The 22,731-nt window shown below is 43.6% G+C and overlaps 2 protein-coding genes and 1 long non-coding RNA gene across 3 annotated transcripts in view; 1 reads left to right on the forward strand and 2 right to left on the reverse strand.

The window, feature by feature from the left end:
* Positions 1-967, reverse strand: part of PCYT1A (phosphate cytidylyltransferase 1, choline, alpha) — a 51,272-nt gene extending 50,305 nt beyond the window's left edge. The window contains exon 1 of the mRNA XM_038583131.1: positions 840-967. The gene's annotated coding sequence lies outside the window, so the exon portion shown is untranslated. The remainder of the gene's footprint in view (positions 1-839) is intronic.
* Positions 1-22,731, forward strand: part of LOC119867351 — a 26,640-nt gene continuing 3,909 nt past the window's right edge. The window contains exons 1-2 of the long non-coding RNA XR_005383420.1: positions 1-108; positions 21,957-22,145. This is a non-coding gene — a long non-coding RNA (uncharacterized LOC119867351). The remainder of the gene's footprint in view (positions 109-21,956; positions 22,146-22,731) is intronic.
* DYNLT2B (dynein light chain Tctex-type 2B) lies at positions 816-20,378 on the reverse strand. The gene is made up of 5 exons (XM_038583145.1): positions 20,222-20,378; positions 16,805-16,938; positions 11,713-11,782; positions 3,801-3,864; positions 816-967 (listed from the first exon to the last, which is right to left on the reverse strand). Exons 1-5 carry the CDS (start codon positions 20,338-20,340, stop codon positions 920-922), a joined length of 435 nt encoding a protein of 144 aa, XP_038439073.1. The 5' UTR covers positions 20,341-20,378; the 3' UTR covers positions 816-919.

The following is a 22,731-nucleotide window of genomic DNA, read 5'->3' on the forward strand; positions in this document are numbered from 1 at the left end:
CCGCTCGCCGACGGCCGGGCAGACGCCTCAGGCCCGCGGCCCCCGCGACCCCCGCGACCGGGGCCCACCCAGCGGCTCCCCGAGGAGGGCGGGCGGTACAGGACGCCGGTAGGGAGCGCGCGGGAGCCGACGGGGGCGGGAGCCGACGGGGGGGCGGGGCGGGGCGGCGCAGCGCCGGAGGCGCCCCCTGGACTCCGCGCGACTCGCGCCGGGCCCGGGCCAGGGCGTCTTAGGGCGTCCTAGGGCGTCCGCTCCCTCTGCCTCGGCTCCGGAGCCCCGGGAGGCATCGGGCCGGAGCCGGGACCCTTCCCCTCGACCCGTGAGCGCTGTGAGGCGCCGCGGCAGGAGCCGGGCAGACACGGGCAGGGGGCGGGGGCGGGGCGGCGGCCGTGAGGGCCGTGAGGGCCGTGCGAAAGAGCCTTGATGCGCAGAGTCATCTCGGTGTTGAGTTAGAAGAGTGAGAACTTATAATCAGTCCCTCAGTACGGAAATGGCAAAGAAAACTAACGGCATGACCCAGTGGAATGAGTGCAGCGACTCAACAATGCTTATGAAAACCGTGACGGAAATAAAATGACATAAATACTGGCACACGGTGTCAGGAGGAGTGAAAAATCAGGGTACAGAATTGTGTGGATGCTTTTTTTGAACTCTGAAAATAAAAAAATAAACCGCTGGTAGACAACACACCCAAATATTTACAATTGGTTATGCCTGAACAATTGAAATACAGATTTTTTTTTCCCCACTTTCCAAATACCATAAGAACATATTATAACAAAACACTAAAATAGAAGACCTAAAACTGAATAGACTCAGTTGCCAAAATGCCAAATTACCTTTATTTTGTTGAGATCTTAACAACATAAAAAAGTTCATATTTCTTCATGGTCATATCTTTATCCAACTTTTCAAAGATTCAATAGTAGAAACAGCCGAATGCCGCTACAACACAGAATAAACTGTCCTAAAATGCAAACAAAACAGAAAACACACACAAATCCTGAATGTTAGTACTAATGAAGTGCTACGGACAGCAAAGGCATTCGAAATGAACATCATCTCAGATCCTTGCCAATTTTCAATCATGAAGGTTTTTAACTTCTTCAATACGCAGAGGGTTCCCAGAGTCTAGCTATAATGTTGCTTGCTTGCTCAAGGGGTAGGATGGGTGAAAAATTAGATTTTCTGAAGATAGAAGTAAAATGCAAAGTAATGAATTTTTTGTAATTCATACTCATAGGTATTCCCATTTTTCCTGATTTATCACAGAAATAACAATTACAAAATGCTTTGAGTTTCCTGGAGTAAATGTGTAACTATAACATCACAGCTAAAAATAACAGCATGTTGGGGTGCCTGGGTGGCTCAGTGGGTTAAGCATGGACTCTTGATTTCAGCTCAGGTCATGATCTCAGGGTCATGACATCGAGCCCAAACCCACAATGGGCTCTACGCACCACATGGAGTCTGCTTAGGATTCTCTCCCCCTGCCCTTCCCCCTGTGTGTTCTCATTCTTTCTCCCTCTCTCAAATAAATCTTAAAAAAACATAACAGCACTTTGTCATAAATTCTTGGTAAGGGCAAATGGTTTCTGGGTGTTTATTCTTAATTGATAAAATTCATTTAGCCATCTTTTAACTCAGATTCACAAAATGTTTTCCAGATCCCAGTTAAACTTTTTACAACAGTTTTTAGGTAATTATTATAGGAGTTCCACCTGCCTCAGAGACCAGCAAATCTCACCTCCAGCCTGGTGTATTGGGAAAAAAAATCTGAACTCAAGTATCTGATTACCAGCCAAAATAAAATTCTTTGGCTAGCCCAGGTCCCTGCCTCCTTGGGTGGGATAACTGTGAGCTGTGTTCTACAACAGTGCTGTCTGTGGAGAGAAACTTGTTTTTATTTTTAATTTCCTGGCCCTTATGGACTGATATTTTTGTAAGATACAATAAAAATTGCTAAGTAGGAAAATGAAATGAAAAAAGTAACATGTAAAGTATAGCCTCAACATTTTACTATTAGATTTAATCAATATAAAATTGTCAAATTCCTGTAAGAGTTTCTAACCTCTTACATTCTATTTATGTACTTTTCTCAAGAAGGATCTGTAAACAAACAGCCTAAGGACTGGCACTGGTCTGTGGATCCCACTTTGGCCACCGTTCTACAGCACTGCCCAGAATTCTCCTTATTTTTTTTTTTTTTAAGATTTTATTTATTCATGAGAGACAGAGAGAGAGAGAGGCAGAGATACAGGTAGAGGGAGAAGCAGGCTCCATGTAGGGAGCCTGACATGGGACTCGATCCCAGGTCTGCAGGATCATGCCCTGGGCTGAAGGCAGGCGCTAAACCGCTGAGCCATCCGGGCTACCCTCCTTATCTGTCTTATTCATCACTTTATCCCTAGCACCTCCAGGGGAGGATGGCACCTAATAGGAGCTCAAAATATTCGCTGAATGGGGGCACCTGGGTGGCTCAGTGGTTGAGCATCTGCCTTTGGCTCAGGTCAAGATCCTGGCGTTCTGGGATAGAGTCCCACATCAGGCTCCCAGCAAGGAGCCTGCCTCTGCCTCTTCCTCTTCCTCTGCCCCCACCCCTCTCAAATAAATAAAATATTTTTTTAAAAAAAGAATATTTGCTGAATGAATTGTATAAGGACTCAATAACTCCAAAAAGCAGGAAAAACCACCTTAGCTTGACCCTTCCCTTAGAGATCTGATAAATGGAGATCTCTGAGTGCAGCGATTCAACAATGCTTATGTTGATAGTACTTTTTAGTATTCATACTTTTTAGTATGTGGATAGTACTTTCTACTATTCAGTCCTTGATCCCTAGGGGAGCTGAGTATAAAATGAAACTTTGGTAGGACCATAGAGTTTTAGAGCTAAAAGGTATCTTGAGATCATTGGCATAAGCAGCTTCCAAACCTGGCAGTAAGCACAATCATGTGGAGAACTTTTTTAAAAATTCAGATTCATTGATTCAACACTTATTTGATCAGAATCTACTTGAGTAGAGTCTTGGCATCTGTATTTTAAGCAAGTTTCCCCAATTATTTTTAGATAGCCACAGCCATTCTTTGGGAAAATCCAGTACAGCTTCCTAATGTTACTGATAGAATCAGAAAAGTCCAATGATTTACCTAAAGTCATTCAATTAGAAAGTTACAGAGCTGGAAATGGAACCCCTTTCCTAATCACTCAACCAAGTTTCTGTTCTATTCTACTATACTTCAATTCTGACTCTATTAATTCACAACCTAAGAGCATTTGGATAGAGAAAGGGATCATTTCTGGAGGCAAGTATAACAGCATATGATTAAAATAAATAAAACATTCAGTCAATAACATACCTATGTTTAAGTGAAACCTCTTTTTAAAAATTTCTCTTTATTTTTGCTTAGTTTTGAGAAACAGCTTTAAGATAAAATAATTTTATTACTTAATGAAAATCACCTTTGCTCGTGAATCCCTGCCACCCCATTATCTTTATAGTTAGCCAAGTGCCACATGTCTGTTAGCACTAAATAAACTATATGATATTCTCAAAATCAAACCTGTGAAGAGTTATATCATCTGTACACCTACAAGTCTCCTTGCCTATCAGCAGCGCATACTTCTGCTTTATTTTTTTCTTCTGCTTTAGTAACACAGTAAAGAAACAGCAAAATCATTTCATCTAGAAGGAGTCTAAGACAAACATCTAAAACTAAAGTGTCCTCATATCTTATTAATTTGACTTGAAATGTCCACATGTCCTTGGAAAGGAAAAAAAAAGGCTTTCAAATAGACTTACATTCATGAAAATATCATGAGTGTAGTTGTCAGTGTCAGCATCCCAGAAACAGCGAGCAGCCATGCTGAAAAGTACAAGAATGAAAAACTGTAAGTAATATAACAGGGATCTGAACTGTACCACCTATTTGCCATGAGCAAAAGTTTTCCTTGATACATTCTTATATATCAATGCTGCCAACTTTTCACAGGGTGGCACACAGAAAATCCTGTTCCTACAGCAGAATATACTGAGTAAACTAGAAGGGATTGGAATCATAGATGTCACTGGCAGTGACAGCCCAGGGGCTGTGGCAATCTCAGACTCTGACCAGCTGCCTGACAGCTTCAGGGGTCAATACTCTGAAATCCTGGATGGGAAGCTGTTACAGATTACTTCAGCCAAAATATTTTTGTATAACTTTTAGAGGAAGTAATACCTAAGACTTACAACTCAAATGGGCTCCATCCTGCATAATATGAAAAAACAGGTCTGGAAAGTACCCAATAGATTATTTATATCAACCTGATAATTTTGTAGAGTTCCAGAAAAGAAAGGGACAAACCCTGAACTAGAACTCAATCTTCTAACTAGTTCTAAACCCAGTATTAGGGATCCCTGGGTGGCGCAGCAGTTTAGCGCCTGCCTTTGGCCCGGGGCGTGATCCTGGAGACCCGGGATTGAATCCCACGTCGGGCTCCCGGTGCATGGAGCCTACTTCTCCCTCTGCCTGTGTCTCTGCCTCTCTCTCTCTCTCTCTCTCTGTGTAACTATCATAAATAAATAAAAATTTAAAAAAATAAAAATAAAATAAAATAAACCCAGTATTATCTCTACAGATTTCCTATGTACTTCTGAATTCTCAAATTAGCCATTCTCTCCCCAAATCTTGAATAAGAATGTTATGCAAAAACAAAAGCTAATTAAAAAATGGAGGGATCCCTGGGTGGCGCAGCGGTTTGGCGCCTGCCTTTGGCCCAGGGCACGATCCTGGAGACCCGGGATCGAATCCCACATCGGGCTCCCGGTGCATGGAGCCTGCTTCTCCCTCTGCCTGTGTCTCTGCCTCTCTCTCTCTCACTGTGTGCCTATCATAAATAAATAAAAAAAAAATTAAAAAAAAAAATGGAAACAATTGATGGGGCACCTGGCTGGCTCAGTCAGTGGAATATGCAACTCTTGATCTCCCAGGTTGTGGGTTCCAGCTCCATGTTAGGTACAGAGATAACTTAAAAACAATTTTTTTAATAAATAAATAATGGAAACAACTTAAATGCACAGTAGTAACTGGTAGAGGAAATTATGATATTTGAGTCACACTCAAAGCCTGGACTCTACAGAAAAAAAAATGCTATAATTCAAGTATATATATATATTTGTGTCAAAAGGACTCAGAAGAAACATGATGGAACGGTTTGTAGCAGGCCAATGTTCCCACCAAGATTAATTAGCAAGGCTGGATAAAATGAATCAGAATGCAGCTAAAGCAAGTAAGACTAGGGGAGCCAAAATTCCAGAGAGAGGTGAACTGCAAGGAGGTTAAGCTCCTTTCCTGCATCAGAATTCTCCCTGGGGCATTTGCCAAGTCCAGGCACAGGATTAGAAGCTAAGAACCCAGGCTTGGCTCAGCTAGACAATCAACTACTCGGGAAAAAGAAACCAGCGGGACTGTTGGCAGACTTGCAGGGTTAGGGAGATAAATTGGAGACTTGAGGGACCAAGATCACTGGAAAGCCATTCACATGGTTGGTTTTCCTCTCAAGACATGTGCTGAATTCTGAAACTGATAGCCAAGTGTGGCAGGCAAAATAATGGCCCTCACACTAAATATATCTATGTCCTGCCCCCCAAAACCCGTGAATGTTACCTTATATAGCAAAAAAGAGAGACAGTTTTACAGATATATGATTAACGATCCTGAGATGGGAAGAGTATCCTGGATTATTCAGGTGGGTTCATTGTAATCACAAGGGTCCATATTATAAAAGAAAGAAGGAGGTGAGAGAGTCAGAGAAACATTTAAAGATGCTATGCTGCTGGCTTTGAAGATGGAGGAAGGGTTTATAAGCTAAAGAATGCTATTTCTAGAAGCTGGAAGAGTCAAAGGAATGGATTTTCCCACAGAACCTCCAGAAGGAATGCAGTCAATCCAATACCTTGATTTTTGCTGAACGAAACCCATTTTGGATTTATGATCTCCAGAAATGTAAAATAATATGTTTATGCTAGAGGGTTTGTGATAATTTTATTTACTTATTTGTTTATTGTCATCTCTACACTCAACATGGGCTCAAACTCATAATCTTGAGATAAAGAGTCGTATTCTCTTCCGACTGAACCAGCTAGGTGTCAGTGATAATTTTTTACAGCAGCAATAGGAAACCAAAACACTGAATGAAAAAAAAACTTTGAAGTAAAGAGTAGTTTTATAATGAGGAGACAAGTATAAAAGTTGGTACCTTAAAAAAAAAAAAAGAAAAAAGTTGGTACCTGATGGGAGTGGGGGTCTCAATGGGCGTGACAGGTTCTTAGTTGAAAGATCTGGAGGGCTACATTCAAGAAAGAAAGGTGAACTGAAGGTAGAGGGAACCTCGAATCAAAATTGCCACCTAACCTCAACTCTGCTTAGTACCTGACTGGATTAAGGTAAGCAGTCCATAGTCTACCTGAATAGAAAAGGAAAGACGAAACTTTTTCTGGAAGAAAATCACATTATCTGAAGGTTCTACCATTTTTTGACATAAGGTCCAAGATTTAAACCAGGCATGCTGACAGAGCCACATAAAGAATTACCAAGGAAAAAAAAATCAATGGAAAGAATCACACATGATCAAGATACTAAAGTGAAAAAAAAAAAAAAAAAAAAGATACTAGAGTAAGCAGACAATGACTTTAAAATAACTGCTCTGACCAAAATGTATAAACGGAGGAGAGACGGAGGATGAAAAACATAAATAATTTCACTGGCCTCACTGATTGCTACCGGTGGGTCCAGGAGGTGATGCAGCATGTGCGGTGCTACAGGCCAGTGGTCAGAACCATGACCATAGTATTCGTGAAATGCACAAAAGTGCAGACCAAAGAAGAGGAATGTGAGGACACTGGATTCATTGAACTCTAGCTGTCTCCCAGGAACATGGTTTGAAGTACCCAACATTCACTGTCAATTAAATGCCAGGTGGAGCTAAGAGTGGACCCAGCCATCTATGAACCAAAGACTTTTAAATCTTTGGCTGCTTTGGCCAAAAGGAGGTGACAGGATTTGCTGCTGCCTTGGGCGATGAGAAGGAGCCTGAAAATGTATTTTCCAGAGTGGTCTGGTATCACTGAGGGGAATTCATTCCAACACTGCCTGCCCTTTGCAGTTTAGTGTCTTAGGAAAAGTTCTTTTCCTCTGATAATCACAATAACTAAAATAGGGGTTAAAAACTATTTGTCAACAGTGTGTAAGTTTGATCAGCAATCGTCTTTGTTTTTTTAAAGATTTTTATTTATTTACTCGACGGGGGGGGGGGGGGCCACAGGGGGAGTGGTAGGCAGAGGGAAAAGCAAGCCCCCCACATCCCCAATGTGAGGCCTGATCCCAGGACCCTAGGATCATGACCTGAGCCAAAGGCAGACACAAAACTGACTGAGCCACCCAGGCACCCCTGATCAGCAATTGTCTTTATTTATACTTTAGTAACAGGCATGAGAGAAAGGCCCCTTCTTCCCTCATTGGGGCAAATTCAGAAATCTCTTACATAAATTCTTCAAATAAACCTCATATAGGAGTGCCTGGGTGGCTCAGTTGATTAAGCACCTGATTCTTGAGTTCAGCTCAGGTCATGATCTCAGGGTCCTCAGACAGAGCCCCACGTCAGGCTCTGCACTCAGTGGGGAGTCTGCTTGAGATTCTCTCTTCCCATTCCCTCTCCCTCTGCTCCCTCCCCTTGCTCATGCTCTCTCTCTTTCTCTCTCTCTCAAAGAAATCTCTTTAAAACATAAAAATAAATAAAGCTGTGTGGTATTCAATAACAATAATAATAATAAAATTATTATTAAATAATTAAATTATTATTATTATTATTTTACTAGAGAATGGAATCTATAAAAAAGAATTAATGGAGATTCTCAACCTGAAAAATATAATAACTGATATTAAGAATTCAGTCAGTGGGCTGGATAACAGAAGACACAACAGAAAAGAGAATTAGTCAACTGAAAAATCAATAGAAACATATCCAAAAGGAAGCACAGAGAAAAAAAACATAAAAACTTAGAGTATAAGAGACATGTGGAATACAGTAAAAAGGGCATCTCAATCCAAATATAGGTGATTGGAGTCCAAAAAGGACAAAAAGAGCAAATAGACCAGAAGCAATATTTAAAAAATTAACGGCCACATCTAGTGTCCAGATGTTAGTTTCTAATGTCATTTTCCAATAAAATGAACCAGAGCTCCTTGGAGAAATGGCTGATTATAAGGTTGGGGCAGGGAATGAATAAGATTGAGAAGCATCTTATAGTGCCAAAAAGTAAGGAAGTACTCAAAAACCCCACAATAGGAGCACCTGAGTGGCTCAGTTGGTTAAGTGTCTGACTCTTGATTTTGGCTTGGGTCATAATGTTGGGGTCATGATATCAAGCCCCACAACACACTCTGCACTCAGTGTAGAGTCTACCTAACGATTCTTCCTCTCTCTCCCTCCCTTTATTTACCTGACCTCCCCCCTCCTTGCTCTCTCTCTCTAAATTAAACTAAATCTTAGAAAAAAAAAAAAAAAAAAAAAAACCACCCACAATACTAGGGTATACCAAAGGGACACAAGAGGCCACCAAAAGAGCTGCCCATGGCCAAAGTTAGAACATGAAGCAATAAAATAAATACAGTAGTACTAGATTACAATCTAAAACATAAAAATCCTGAAAATAAATAAATGAGATGAAATCAGCAAACGTCAGAATGTAGGAAACTCTACATGACAAATAACCCAACTTCTTCAACAATTAAATGGCAAGGTTAAAAAGAGAGAAAGAGAAAGAAAATAATTGATTAAAATAAATGTAAGAGATGTATCAACTAAATGCAGTGTGTGGCCTTTACATGGATTCTGATCTGAACAAACTGTAAAAAAAAAAAAAAAAAATACATATACATAGTTGATCCTTGAACAACTTGGGTTTGAACTGCACAGGTCCACTTATATTGCAGATGTTTTTTCAATAAATACAGCACAGTACTGTAAATGTATTTTCTCTTCCTTATGATTTTCTTTTCCTTATGATTTTTTAAATAACAATACCATTTTCTTTTCATAAGCTTACTTTATTATAAGAATACAGTATATAATACCTATATAAGATAGGTATTAATCCACTATTTATGTTATCAGTAAGGCTTCCGGTCAACAGTAGGCTATTAATGTTAAGTTTTGGGGGGGTCAAAGCTATATGCATATATAAAGTTATTTTTGACTGTGCAGCACCTCTAAATCCCATATTGTGCACAAGAGTCAACTGTATATGAGACAACTGGGAATATCTGAACACTAACTGAATATTGTATAATATTAGGGATCAACAATATTTTAGATGTGATGGTATTTTGTTGTGTTAAAAAGGGTTCCTATAACTTAGAGATATCGTATACTGTTGTATTTACAAATGAAATGGTATGGTGACTGGAATTTGCTTCAAAATAATCTGGTGGGACAAGGAGAGTAGGTATAAATAAAACAGCATCCATATTTGCTGATAAACTTTGAAACTAAGTAATAGTAAAAGGGAGTTCCTTAGCCCTTGTACTTTTGCATGTTTGAAATTTTAGATAAAAGTTTTAAAAAAGGAGCAGGGTGGCCTTGAATACTATACTTTAGAGTTTGGCTGTATCATGTTTAGCAAAGTGAAACATAACCAGTTTAAGGAGTTTATATTTGACAGGGCTTAAAATAAACTCTAAAGAGTTTACAGAAAGAAAATGAGAGATTGGTCTTGTATATAAAATGAATTGTAGAGGAGACAGACCAGAGTCTGGCAATGCTGATAAGGGGCTGCTACATAACCTTGGCATCCAGATCATAGTGCATGCAGTGGGAGAGTGTAACGGCTAACTATGACAAAAGAGGAAGTCAAGGTTGTAAGCCAAAGTTAACAATATTTCTAAGACCATGAAAGACAGAGAAATGGCAGGCTAACTGATGGTGCAACTGATTTGAACATGTCGAATCTGAAGTGATGTCTCTGAGGTGAAAATCTCCTGAAGACTTTTGACCAAATGGTAGGGGGAACAATGGTGAAGAGTCTGTGCCAGAAGCCAGAAGGCTAGGCTCTATTAGTTTACCTAACACCAGTCAGATAAATAATTTGGGGAAAATCATACTGACCCTCCTAAGCATCATCTATAGATTAAGAGGAGTATAAAAAAATAAAAATAAATAAAAAAAATAAAGAGGAGTAGACACTAGAACATATTCACAGTCCCTTCCAAATTAATATTCTATAGTAAAAATTCTCAGTAATAATATCCACAAGGTATTTTTAAAACTCATTCAACAAATATTTTAATACTTTCTTATAAAATACTATACAAAGTACTGTTTGCAAAGGGAAACAGGAGATTTTTTTAAAGATTATTTTTTTGTTTAAGATTTTATTTATTTATTTGAGGGAGAGAGCAAAGTGAGAGACAGCACACAAGTGGGGAGGCGGGGCAGAAGGAGAAGGAGAAGCAGGCTCCCTGCTCAGACATGGGGCTCAATCCCAGGGCCCTGGGATCATGACCTGAGCCAAAGTTAGATGCTTAACCAGCTGAGCCACCCAAGGGCCCTGGGAAACAGGAGATTAACACTTGGGCATAGAAAAAGGCAGGAAATACAGATTTTGAACTCACCAATACACAAACGACAGTTTGAGGTCATGAGAATGAATGAGCTCATTGAAAAAGCACTGAGCAGAGCAAAAGAACAAGAACTGAGCCTTGAAGAAAGCTCACAGCTGGCAATGTAGCGGAGAAAGAGGAACCAGGGAAGGAAGGAGAATAATCAGTTAGAAAAACAGAAGAGAAACAAGTTAGATAAGTGAAATCAGAGCCAAAAAACCCTAGAATAAATAGAAAGAAATAGAAGCCCAGGTCAAGAACAGAGCTAAGGACTACTATAGATGCTAATAAGGAGGTCTTAAACAGGGCAGCCCGGGTGGCTCAGCGGTTTAGCACCGCCTACAGCTCAGGGCATGATCCTGGAGACCTGGGACCGAGTCCCACATCGGGCTCTCTGCATGGAGCCTGCTTCTCCCTGTGCCTCTCTCTCTCTCTCCTCTCTGTGTATTCTCATGAATAAATAAATAAAAATCTTAAAAAAAAAAAAAGGATATACTTTAAAAAAAAAAAGGAGGTCTTAAACAATTTTTAAAAAATTCATTTGGAATGACAGGCACAAAAGCCAGGCAAGAAGGAATTTAAGAAGAAGTATATATATACACTGCCATACTCTACTTAGGAGCATAATATACATAAACCCTAAAAGACGTACTGGCCCACAGATAGCACAAAAAGTGAATCACCTCACGGAGCTCACCCACACTGTCAACCACACTGTTCAGTACCAGGATCTTTTTGGTTCACAGCCGCATTTTGTTATGCTGTCCTTCCCTCTCACTCTTACAAATACACAATCTTACTAACTTGTCAGGAGAAAGAATATCTAATAAGAAACATTTAAGGGGTAGCCCCGGTGGCACAGCGGTTTAGCGCTGCCTGCAGCCCAGGGCATGATCCTGGAGACCCTGGATCGAGTCCCACGTCAGGCTCTCTGTATGATGCCTGCTTCTCCCTCTGCCTGTGTCTCTGCCTCTCTCTCTCTCTGTCTCTATGAATAAATAAATAAAATCTTTAAAAAAAAAAAAAAAAGAAACATTTAAGAATAAAAACAAGAAGGAAAAACCAAGTACTCACAATACTCCTTCACCTCTTTGTTCTCCAATCACTACTTGTACCACCATTTTATATCGGTCAAATCCCATTTCTAGAAAGAAAAATAAGAAAGGTATCTATAAGTAAAAGTGGTAAAAGTTATTTAATGAAGGTAAATTTGCCTAGAAACGGACATAGGCATTCAGTCCACAAGCACTGACTGAGTAGGATGATAAGCTTGGGAGTCAGAAGGACTTGAGGACAAATTTTATTTGGTAAGTAAGTCAGTTATCTTACCAAGTACGTAACCTTAGACAAGTTGTTTACCTTCTTTGGCTTAACTCTTCCTCATCTGTTAAATAGGAAAATTATTACCTACCTCCTGGGGGATGTTGTGAGGTGAGATGAGATAAGATCTAGTACATTGACCTTAAAAATAAAACTTCAGTTATTTTACCAGCAAAAATAATGGATTTAGTCAGGAAGGGCAAAGAATTGTTATTCAGGAAATGAAAGTTACAGCAAAACCATAGGCAAGTCTACAAAACAAAGAAGCAGCTAATTCTTTCATAGTGGAAAGGAGGAGGTTGGGAGGTTTTGTTTGTTATAGACAAAAAGTCACCCAGGAGTTGAAAGTGTCGTGGCTTTTCATTGCTGGAACTGTGACAGTCTCTCATTGGCAGGGCTATTGCTGGGGCAAGTAGAAAATCTCTCTTCCTCCTGCTGGGACCGTAAAAAGTACAAGCTTCTTCCTGTTGGGCTGATAAGGAGTGGTACAGTAGTAGAGCTCCCCCTTTTGGCTTCCCAGCTCCATTTTAGTGAGGTTGCCCTTCATTGATTTTCATAAGTAATATGTAAAACATCTAGAACAGTACTGATACGTACTAGTTTCTCAATAGATCTCAGCTTCCTTCCTTTCTCTCCTACTCTAAGTCAGGTGCTGGTAGGTTCTCAAAACACAAAGATAAACAAGACACTCTTCTTGCTTTGAAGAACATATGGTATTTGGGAAGGCAAACATGAGGAATAAAATGAAAAAGCATCATATTAATAATTCTAAGAGTAGGGACGCCTGGGTGGCTCAGCAGTTGAGCGTCTGCCTTTGGCTCAGGGCATGATCCTGGAGTCCCGGGATCGAGTCCCACATCGGGCCTGCAAGAAGCCTGCTTGTCCCTCTGCCTATGTCTCTGTCTCTCTCTCTGTGTCTCTCATGAATAAATAGGTAAAATCTTTAAAAAATAGGGATTCCTGGGTGGCTCAGCAGTTTAGCACCTGCCTTTGGCCCAGGGTGTGATCCTGGAGTCCCGGGATCGAGTCCCACATCAGGCTCCCTGCATGGAGCCTGTTTCTCCCTCTGCCTGTGCCTCTGCCTCTCTGTGTGTGTCTTTCATGAATAAATAAATAAAATCTTAAAAAAAATAATGATAATAATAATAATAATAATTCCAAGAGTAGCATGTATAAGATACATAGGAACACAGAGCTGGCATCTCCTTCCCTTGTCTGGACAGTGGAGAAGGGACGACCAGAAGAGACTTCTTAGAAAATGTGATAAATGAGCTGAGCCTTGAAAGACAAATGGGAATTTATCAGGCAGACAAAGTCTTCATTCTACAGAGAGGAAATAGCATGTACAAAGGCATAGAGTATGGAGTATTTAGAAAACTGTAGGGATCCCTGGGTGGCGCAGGGGTTTGGCGCCTGCCTTTGGCCCAGGGCGCGATCCTGGAGACCCGGGATCAAATCCCACATCGGGCTCCCTGCATGGAGCCCGCTTCTCCCTCTGCCTGTGTCTCTGCCTCCCTCTCTCTCTCTCTCTCTCTCTCTCTGTGACTATCATGAATAAATAAATAAATAAATCTTTAAAAAAAAAAAAAAAAGAAAAGAAAACTGTAAGCTGTTCAGTAAAGGAGAAAAGAAAACAACATGAGATTCTGGAGTATACTGGTATAGCCCAATACAACTCCGCTGCTTCCCCAGAAACCATACTGCTAAAGAGGCAAAATCCCAAAAATTTTCACTAACCTCAAATTTGGAGAAAAGAAAACTGAGTATCTTTATCTTCCTCCTTTTCTAACCAAGGAATAATAGAAACATTTGGAGAAAAGAAAAAGTAAAGGAAATGGACAAAGTTGAAACACAGCCAACTCTTTTTGATCAAAGTAAAGGCTCCAGGATTATATAGTAAATTAGGCAAACGATCTCAAGACTACAGGCCCCCTCCCAGGTGAGACACGAACCCTAATTCAGGACCCTTAACAAAATCTCAGGAGACAGAGCCCAAAACACTGTACACAGCTCCATGGAGCTTCCTCCTTTCTCTACTCATTTCTCTTCTTCTTTTTCTGATATCCATGTAGCTAGAATATTAAATACCCAACCCTTAAGTCATAGTAGAGGGAAAAAATAAAACAATCTCAGATATGGTGGGAGAATACAAAAGAAATCCACCCATACCATGTCAGAGCAATTATGAAAACAGCAAATTAAAAGATCTGAAAACCACACCACATCAGAGTAAAATGGAAAGAAGCTGACTGGCAATATGCAATAATGCAGCAAGAAAAACAAAAGGATAACAAGAAACAAACATACTGTTTAAAAGACAAAGACAAAAAACAAAAACAAACCAAAAAACCTCTCAACTTAGGATATAATATAAACCAAGAAACAAAGAGAAACTCCTCACAATTGATTCACTGTATAGAACAAAACAGCTCATAAATTCAACAAAATAAGAATTCAATCAGATTATAAACAACAACAAAAAAAAGATTATAAACAACAGAAAGATGAAAAGAAAGATCACAGCCCTAAGAAACAAACTACTCACACAATATCAGAGCAGACCTAATAAATTGAAAATGGCAAGAGACAGAACAGTCACAAATGAAAATTGAGTTACTGGCTTAAGACAATTATAAGTAAATATCAAAAGAAAGGGAAGAAACTATGGTACAGAAAAGCTCATAGATATGGAAGATAAAGATGATTCAACATATCAGTATTTGTCGTTCTGAAGAAGAGAATCTAATGAATGGAACAGGAAATGTTTTCAGAGATACAAGAAAACTTCCCTGATATGGAAAAAAAAAACCACCACCACAGATTGAAAGATATGAAATGCTCACTATCAAGTGACATTCTAAAAAAGCTATTGAGCATCAAGGTTAAGGATGGGATTCTTTAGGCAGAGGACATCAGGTGGCCTTAGATTTCTCTACAGTAACTTTCAATGCCAGACAATATAACAAAGTCTAGGGATCCCTGGGTGGCGCAGCGGTTTGGCGCCTGCCTTTGGCCCAGGGCGCGATCCCGGAGACCCGGGATCGAATCCCGCATCGGGCTCCCGGTGCATGGAGCCTGCTTCTCCCTCTGCCTGTGTCTCTGCCTCTCTCTCTGTGACTATCATAAATAAATAAAATAAAAAAATTAAAAAAAAAAAAAAACAAAGTCTACAAGACTCTGAAGAAAATAAGTTGTTACCTCAAAATATTATATTCATCCAAAATATATTTTGGCTTAAAAGCAAAAGGCAAACATTCTAAAACATGAAAAATCCCAGAAAATGTAGCATTTCTGAGCCCTTCCTCAAAAAACTTACAACAAAATCTCATCAGGTAATATCTGAACTAAAATAAATAACTCAGCAGGGGCACCTGGGTGGTTCAGTGGATTAAGAGTCTACCTTTGGGGGATCCCTGGGTGGCGCAGAGGTTTGGCGCCTGCCTTTGGCCCAGGGCGTGATCCTGGAGACCCGGGATCGAATCCCACATCGGGCTCCCGGTGCATGGAGCCTGCTTCTCCCTCTGCCTGTGTCTCTGCGCCTCTCTCTCTCTCTGTGACTATCATAAATAAATAAAAATTAAAAAAAAAAAATTTAAAAAAAAAAAAAAAAAAAAAGAGTCTACCTTTGGCTCAGTCATGATCCCAGGGTCCTCAGATTGAGTCCCAAGTCAGGCTCCTTGCTTAGTGGGGAGTCTACTTCTCCCTCTCCTTTTGCCCTCACTCATGCTCTCTCTCTCTTTCTCTCTCTCTCTCAAATTAAAAACAGGAAAAATAAAGGGGTGCCTGGGTGGCTCAGTCAGTTAAGCAGCTGACTTCTGCTCAGGTCATGATCTCAGGGTCCTAGGATCAAGCCTCATGTCGGGCTCTTTGCTCAGCAGGAAGTCTGCTTCTCCTTCTTCATCTGCTCCTCCTCCCACTCATTCTCTCTCTCTCAAATAAATAAAAACTCCTTTTTAAAAAAAGTGAAAATAAAAATGCTAATATAGAAACCGGTTAATTCCAGGTGATAGAAATACATAGAATTGCTGTTTTCTTTGTACTCTTGTATATTTTTAATTTGTAAAACTTAAATTAAGAAAAATGTATGCCAAAATATTAATAATAACTACCTTTGGGTAATGGAATTTTATATAATTAAAAAAAACTTAAATCTGTACTTTTTCTAGATTGTCTAGGTTAGTACAATGAAAATGTATTACTGCTACAAAGACATTTTCTTCCCTCCAAAAAAAAGTTCTATTTTAAAAAGGTAGATAGAAAGGACTTTTCAGATGGTATAATATTACTAACAAAAGAGGGGCACTTGGGAGATAGTCAGTTAAGCATCTGACTCTTGGTTTCAGTTCAGGTCATGATTTCAAGGTCATGAGATCAAGCCCCACCTCCAACTCCACACTCAGCACTGAGTCCCCTTGAAGATTCTCTCCCTCTTCCTCTACCCCTCCCCCCATATGTGTGAGCTCTCTTTCTTAAATAAATAATCTTTAAAAAGAGAGAGACAGAGATAAAGAGAACAGAGAAAAAGCATGAGGTATTTTGTAGATGTAGAGGGCTTGCTTATCAAGCCATGACAAGTTAAGTATGGCGACTATTAAGGACTCAGCTGAAGAGAAGGGCTGAGGTCACACAGTGAGGGTATGAATGACAGGCTAAGGAATTGATATTTTGCTGAGAAAAACAACCAAGAATGAGGGGAGAAAGGAGCCCTTGTAATTTCTGGGTTTCCCATACTGGAATTTCTCAGATGGTGCTTGCATACAATGTTTTATTTCACACCATCTCTGCAAAAACCTACATGAGTAAAAGTTACCAAATAATTGAGAAGACCAGACATGGAAGAAATTACCTTTTAATTTGTCTTTAATGATTTCTGATAACCGTTTTGTGAGCTGAGGCATTTCTTCTGGAGAGTATTCAGCATTTGCCAGCTCCTCCTTAAGCACGGCATGGATACAGTCTTTAACCACAGAGGGTCTGAACCTAAATGAAACAGTTTGAAACATCTAGTTGGTAACTTCAAAACTCCAGTTTACCTTCACAGCTGAACTGCCCCCAGCTTTTTGTCACTAGAACAATCTAATCTTTCTTTTTCGTACTTATTAAAGTGACATACACAAATTAAGAACACTGTCATAGTCATGATTTATACCTCTGGCCTGGACCTTTCCCCTGAACTTCAGACCACAAATCCCAACACCTATTCCATCTGGGTGTCTAACAGACAACTCAAAGTCCATACATCCAACACTGAGCTTCTAACCCTCCCCTCTCTCCAAAACTCTATCAGTCAATGGTAACTCCATTCTTTCAGTTGTCCAGGCCAAAAAACTTGAAGTCAGTCTTGCCTTTCTCTCTCACAAACTACATCCTGGTTCATGAACAAGTTTTATCAGTTCTACCTTCAGAATACTCTAAAATTCAATCATTCTCACCACCCCACTGCCACCAGCTTCATCCAAGCTACCATCACCTCCTGTCTGGATTACAATGGCTCCTAACAAGTCCCTCTGTCTCTGCCTTTGCCCCCATATCCTGTTGTCACCACAGCAACTAGACTGGTCCTGTTAAAGTACATGTTGGATCGTGGCCCTCCTCTATTCAAAATACCCCAAATGCTTCCCACCTCACTCAGAGTAAAAGCAACATCCTAACTGTGACTTGCACAGTCCCATATGACCTACCGCACCAAACTCTCTGACCTTGTTTTCTACTACTTTCCTGCCAGTTCTCCCCACTCCAGCCACTGGCCTTCCCTATGTTCTCTGACCACAGCAGGCATGCCAAGCTCAGCGCTTCTGCACTTGCTTTTAACCTCCGCCTGAAGCACCAGCCTGTTCTACATGCACACCTACCTCCCTCACCTCTTTCAAGTCTTTATGCAAGTCCCTTTCCCTAGCCTCTTTCTCTAAAACTTCAAATTGCCCTCCTACCACATCACTTTATATCTCACTTCCTGGTACTTATTACTATCTCATACACTATATAGTTCACTTCTGTAATTATTGTTTGTTGTCCTTCTACCTAGCTAGAACATAAGCTCCCGAGGGCAGGGATTTCTATCTGTTCTGTTCACTTGTTATCACCTCATTTCTTACAACAGCACCGAGCACGCAGTAGGCGATAAATACGTTTGGAAGGAATAGATTATTGAATAAATGAAGACAGAGAAAAAAAAATCTCCCTTAATTTCCCCACCTTCACAACACCATCCACAATTTAGTTTTATTTATCATATATTACAACACTAGGTTCATTTTCTGGGCCATATACTGTATCAGTTGTTGTGTCTATTATGTGCCCAGCGACTAGAATGTTTTAGATTTTGAGGTATATGTAATTTGGTAATCCTAGTGGTCCCTTATTACTTTTTAACAGTATTTTCTTTGCTTTCTTTCCTAGTTATTGTCACAGATGAACTTTTGACTCATAGACAAATTTCCAGGATTTGATCTGTTCAGAAAGGGGTCTTCCTATTACAAATATATTGTATCTGGCTCTTCCCCTTAATCCTTTCTCATCTTCAGCGAAATGTCAAAAGTTTTCTTCAAACAATTCACAAATAATTTCATAGGATTATTCCTACGAATCTTGTTCTGCTTTACGGCAGAATTGCAGGCATTCTATGCATTTAGAAACCTTTACCAAGATAACTGAATATATCTTTTTTTATGTCCATTCCACCCAAAAGAAAACTACTGCATGAAACTTTTTATTGCACTATAACCAAAGTTCCTGGCTTCCAGTATTTTCCAAGCACTTGATTCAGCAATCTGGTTTCAAAGCAAGAGAGGGGCTTTATTTTTCTATTTAATTTTTTTTATCTTGTGAAAATGAAGTTAGTGATAGACCCTACAGCCCTAGCAGACGGCCCTGCGCAATAGACCGCGTACTTGAATCCTGGGAAGCTACTGCCGTGGTGCGCCAAGAGCATCCAGACGACCCCTGGCTAAGACTTCGCACACACACAAGTCCCATACCCCGTAGGTGTAGGCGTATTCTCGCACACGTATGCACACACTAACCCTGGGAAATGGCTGAATGGCAGTCGACGCCAGGCACTTCTTTACGGTTCTATTCCTTGCATCTCCTTTCCTCTGCCCGTGTCCCTGGGTGTCCCAGACCACGCATTCCCCACTGCGCCAGCCTGAGCGCTCCTGGCGCCCTAGCACTGCAACTGCAGCAGGTCGGTCCTCAGCTGCACGGAGCGGCTGGAGGCTCAAGGACCGGGCCCCACTCCCCGCCCCCCCACTCCCCGCCCTCCCACTCCCAGGCCCCCCACCCCCACCCACCCCCACCGCCAAGCCGCATCCTCTCCAGCCGCATCCTCTCCAGCCCCGGCCCGATCCCCTTCCCCGCTCCCTCCCACCCTGCCTCCCCGCTCCACTTCGACCCAGTACCTTTCTCCCAACCCTAACCCCGCCCCCTAGCCCCGCCTCTCCCCCCCTGCCCCGCCTCTCCCTCCAGCCCCACCTCTCCCCCCTCCCATCCTGTCCTCCAGCCCCCTCCTCTCCCTCCCCCAGCCCCTCCTCTCTCTGCCCCCAGCTCCTCCCCTCCCTCCCACCCCCAGCCCCGCCTCTCCCTCCTCCCAGCTCCTCCCCTCCCCTCCCTCCCCCAGCCCCTCTTCTCTCCCCCAGCTCCTCCCCTCCCTCCCCCCAGCTCCTCCCCTCCCTCCTCCCAGCCCCGCCTCTCCCTCCCTCTCAGCTCCTCCTCTCCCTCACCCCCAGCCCCTCCTCTCTCCCCCAGCCCCTCCTCTCCCCCCCCAGCGCCTCCCCTCCTCTCCCCCAGCTCCTCCCCTCCTCTCCCTCCTCCCCAGCCCCACCTCTCTCCCCCCAGCCCCGCCTCTCCCTCCCCCCAGCTCCTCCTCTCTCTCCCCAGCCCCTCTTCTCTCCCCCCAGCTCCTCCCCTCCCTCCCCCCAGCCCTGCCTCTCCCTCCCCCCAGCCCCTCCCCTCCCTCCCCCCAGCCCTGCCTCTCCCTCCCCCCAGCCCCTCCCGTCCCTCCCCCCAGCCCTGCCTCTCCCTCCCCCCAGCCCCTCCCCTCCCTCCCGCAGCCCCTCCCCTCCCCCCCAGCCCTGCCTCTCCCTCCCCCGGCAGCTCCTCCCCTCCCTCCCTCTCCCAGCTCCTCCCCTCCCTCCCCCCCAGCTCCTTCCCTCCGGGCCCTCGCGCCTGTTCCCGACGCCCCGGCTTCAGGCGAGCTCTGCCCGCACGACCCGGGACCTGCTGGGAGCAGGACGCCTTCCTCGCGGCCCGTCCGTCCGTTACCCGCCTTTGCTGGAAAACAGGCCGCAGACTGTAGGTGTTCTCGGGCTCTCCCGAGTTCTTCTCAGCCCCCGGCAGCGCGGCGGCGGCGCCCACCGAGAAGGACGCCCCGGCCGAGGCAGCCATGGCCGCGCTCCGGCTCCGCGGCGGGAGCGGGGGCCGTCGCCAGGGCAACCGGGGCGGCCGCGCGCCTGCGCACTCCCGCCGCCGCCCTCCCCGCGCCTGCGCACCGGCTGCCGGGCGGGCCCGGGGCGGCCCGGGGCGGCCCGGGGGGGGGGCGGGGTCCGGACCCATCTCCGCGCTGCGACCCGCGCGCGAGGGCAGCCTTGCTTTCGTTCTGCACGACTTAGGAACGGGTTTTATATTTTTAAGTGATCGGAGAAAAAAATCAAAGGAATATTTCGTGACACGCGAAAACTGCACATGAAGTCGCCCCTCGTGCATCCAGTGCAAGATTCAGAAAGAAGCAGACTCGAGGTGTATCCCCCAGTTGCTGGTCCTGTTTTAAAAGATTGCAGCACCCTAGCCTCTACACGCCTCAAAAACTAGGAAAAGAAACTCCCCACACTATGCATTGGGCTTCCTCTGGGTTGGTTAACAAATTGCAAAACTTCCTCCTATCGGGATGCTAAGGGAGTAGTTTCTGTAAAAGCCCAGGAGAGACCAACTAATTTTACTATTCAGGGTTTTGGCTTACAATCCGTTTTCTTAAAAAAATAAAAAATCCGTTTTCTTGATAGTAGAGCCTAGATTGGTCTCCCTGACTCCAGGAAAGTCCCCTGAATTTCACCTTCCCAGTCCACACGGCACCCTGTCCCCAGAATGGCTTTCCTTTGTCGCTACTCTGCTCGAAAATCCTTCAGTGGTTCTTTATGACCGTCTCCCCAGCATCCACTCCAAATAAGACCTCTCATGATCTGGCCAGGTTGCTGAGCCCTCCCCTGGCACTGAGCAGCAGAGCAGCAGCCTGGGGTGGGTGCCAGGGCCTTGGGCTAGGTGTGCAGCCAGCATCAGCTCAACGCTGCCTGAACTCTGCCCGCTTTCACTGCCCCTTGGCTCAGCAGCACCAGCCGCATCTTTTGCTGCAGTTGTGCAGCCACTGACTAGCCTGGCACAGAAACCCAGTGTCCCCTGGGGGCAGATAGTGTCTGCTCCTTGCTGTTGCACCTGCCTTAACAAATCAGACTCCTATTTTTTTTTTTAAGATTTTATTTATTAATGACAGGGAGAGAGAAAGGCAGGGACACAGGCAGAGGGAGAAGCAGGCTCCATGCAGGGAGCCTGACGTGGGACCCAATCCTAGGTCTCCAGGATCACACCCTGGGCTGAAGGCAGCGCTAAACCACTGAGCCACCCAGGCCGCCCCGCAAATCATACTCCTAATATGCAGACTCTCTCCTCGTTTCTGATTTCTTCAGTTATATTTTTCTCATCCTATCTACTATCTACTATGGTCCAACTACAAACACAGATTAGATGCATAATTTAATTCAATAAATATTTTATTATTCCATCTGTGCTAGGGCCTATAGATCCAAAAGTGAGTAAAACCCAGATCTTGCCCTAAAGAGTGAACAGATTTTGCTGGGGAGGAATGGGCTGAGTGAAGCACCAATTGCTATAACAGAAAGCTGAAGGACAACCTGTTCCCAAGATGGGCTTACTTTTCTTGAGAGTGATCATAAACAAGGCAACGTCCTCCTTTATTTTTTTTTTTAATATTTTATTTATTTATTCTTAAGAAACACAGAGAGGCAGAGACACAGGCAGACGGAGACAGAGGCTCCCTGCCGAGAACCCGGTGTAGGACTCCATCCAGGGACCCCAGGATTACACCCTGAGCCAAAGGCAGACACTCAACCACTGAGCCATCCAAGTGTCCCAGCCACGTCCTCTTTATCCCCTGATGATGCTCAAGAGGCACATACAAGGTAAGGGACAGACAACTGTTTTCTTAACAAAATGTTAACCCTGTCCTGACAAACAGATTAACATAAACCCCTTGGCCCAAAACCTGATTGGAGGCCAAGCCAAGAGCTAGTCGTGGCTTTCAACTGAGGAGAAACAGCCAGGGTGAAAGCCCATTCTGAATGTGAGGTGGTCCTGGGACGTGGGAGAAGGAAGGGGACGCAGGTATCCTCTGGAGTCCCACAGGGGCAGCCAACAGCCAGGTGGGGGGACTGGAGCCCTCCGTGGGGGGGCCCCAGCTCCTTCCTTGCCCCTTCCCCTTGCATCCCTGCTTTCCCCTCCTCTTCCCCGCCCTCCCTCCCCTGGTAATGGAGGGATTCCTGTGTTCTGGAGGCATCTGGAGCTTCTCCGCGACCTGGGGCAGGGCGGGGACAGCGCTGGGGCCCAGGGGGCTGTGGAGGGGAGACCGCGGCACCTGGGCACCGCCCCCTCACTTCCTGCCTTTGCCCGCTCTGTGGCTCCAGAGCCCTGGGCGCGCCAGCCCCTTCCCTTGCCAAGACCCATCTCCCCGTGTCTCCCCGTGTCTTCCCCGGCCGCTGCCCCAGCCGC

This window comes from Canis lupus, chromosome 33 (assembly GCF_011100685.1).
Source record: "Canis lupus familiaris isolate Mischka breed German Shepherd chromosome 33, alternate assembly UU_Cfam_GSD_1.0, whole genome shotgun sequence".
Lineage (NCBI taxonomy): Eukaryota > Metazoa > Chordata > Mammalia > Carnivora > Canidae > Canis > Canis lupus.

Excerpts from the sequence above, each read along its gene's own strand:
- DYNLT2B (XM_038583145.1), bottom strand. The coding sequence starts at position 20,340 with ATGGCTGCCTCGGCCGGGGCGTCCTTCTCGGTGGGCGCCGCCGCCGCG. Across the intron at positions 3,865-11,712 it reads CAAAGAGGTGAAGGAGTATT|CATGGCTGCTCGCTGTTTCT; the intron begins GTGAGTACTTGG and ends TGTACTTTTCAG. Across the intron at positions 968-3,800 it reads CTCATGATATTTTCATGAAT|GACAGTTTATTCTGTGTTGT; the intron begins GTAAGTCTATTT and ends TTTGCATTTTAG.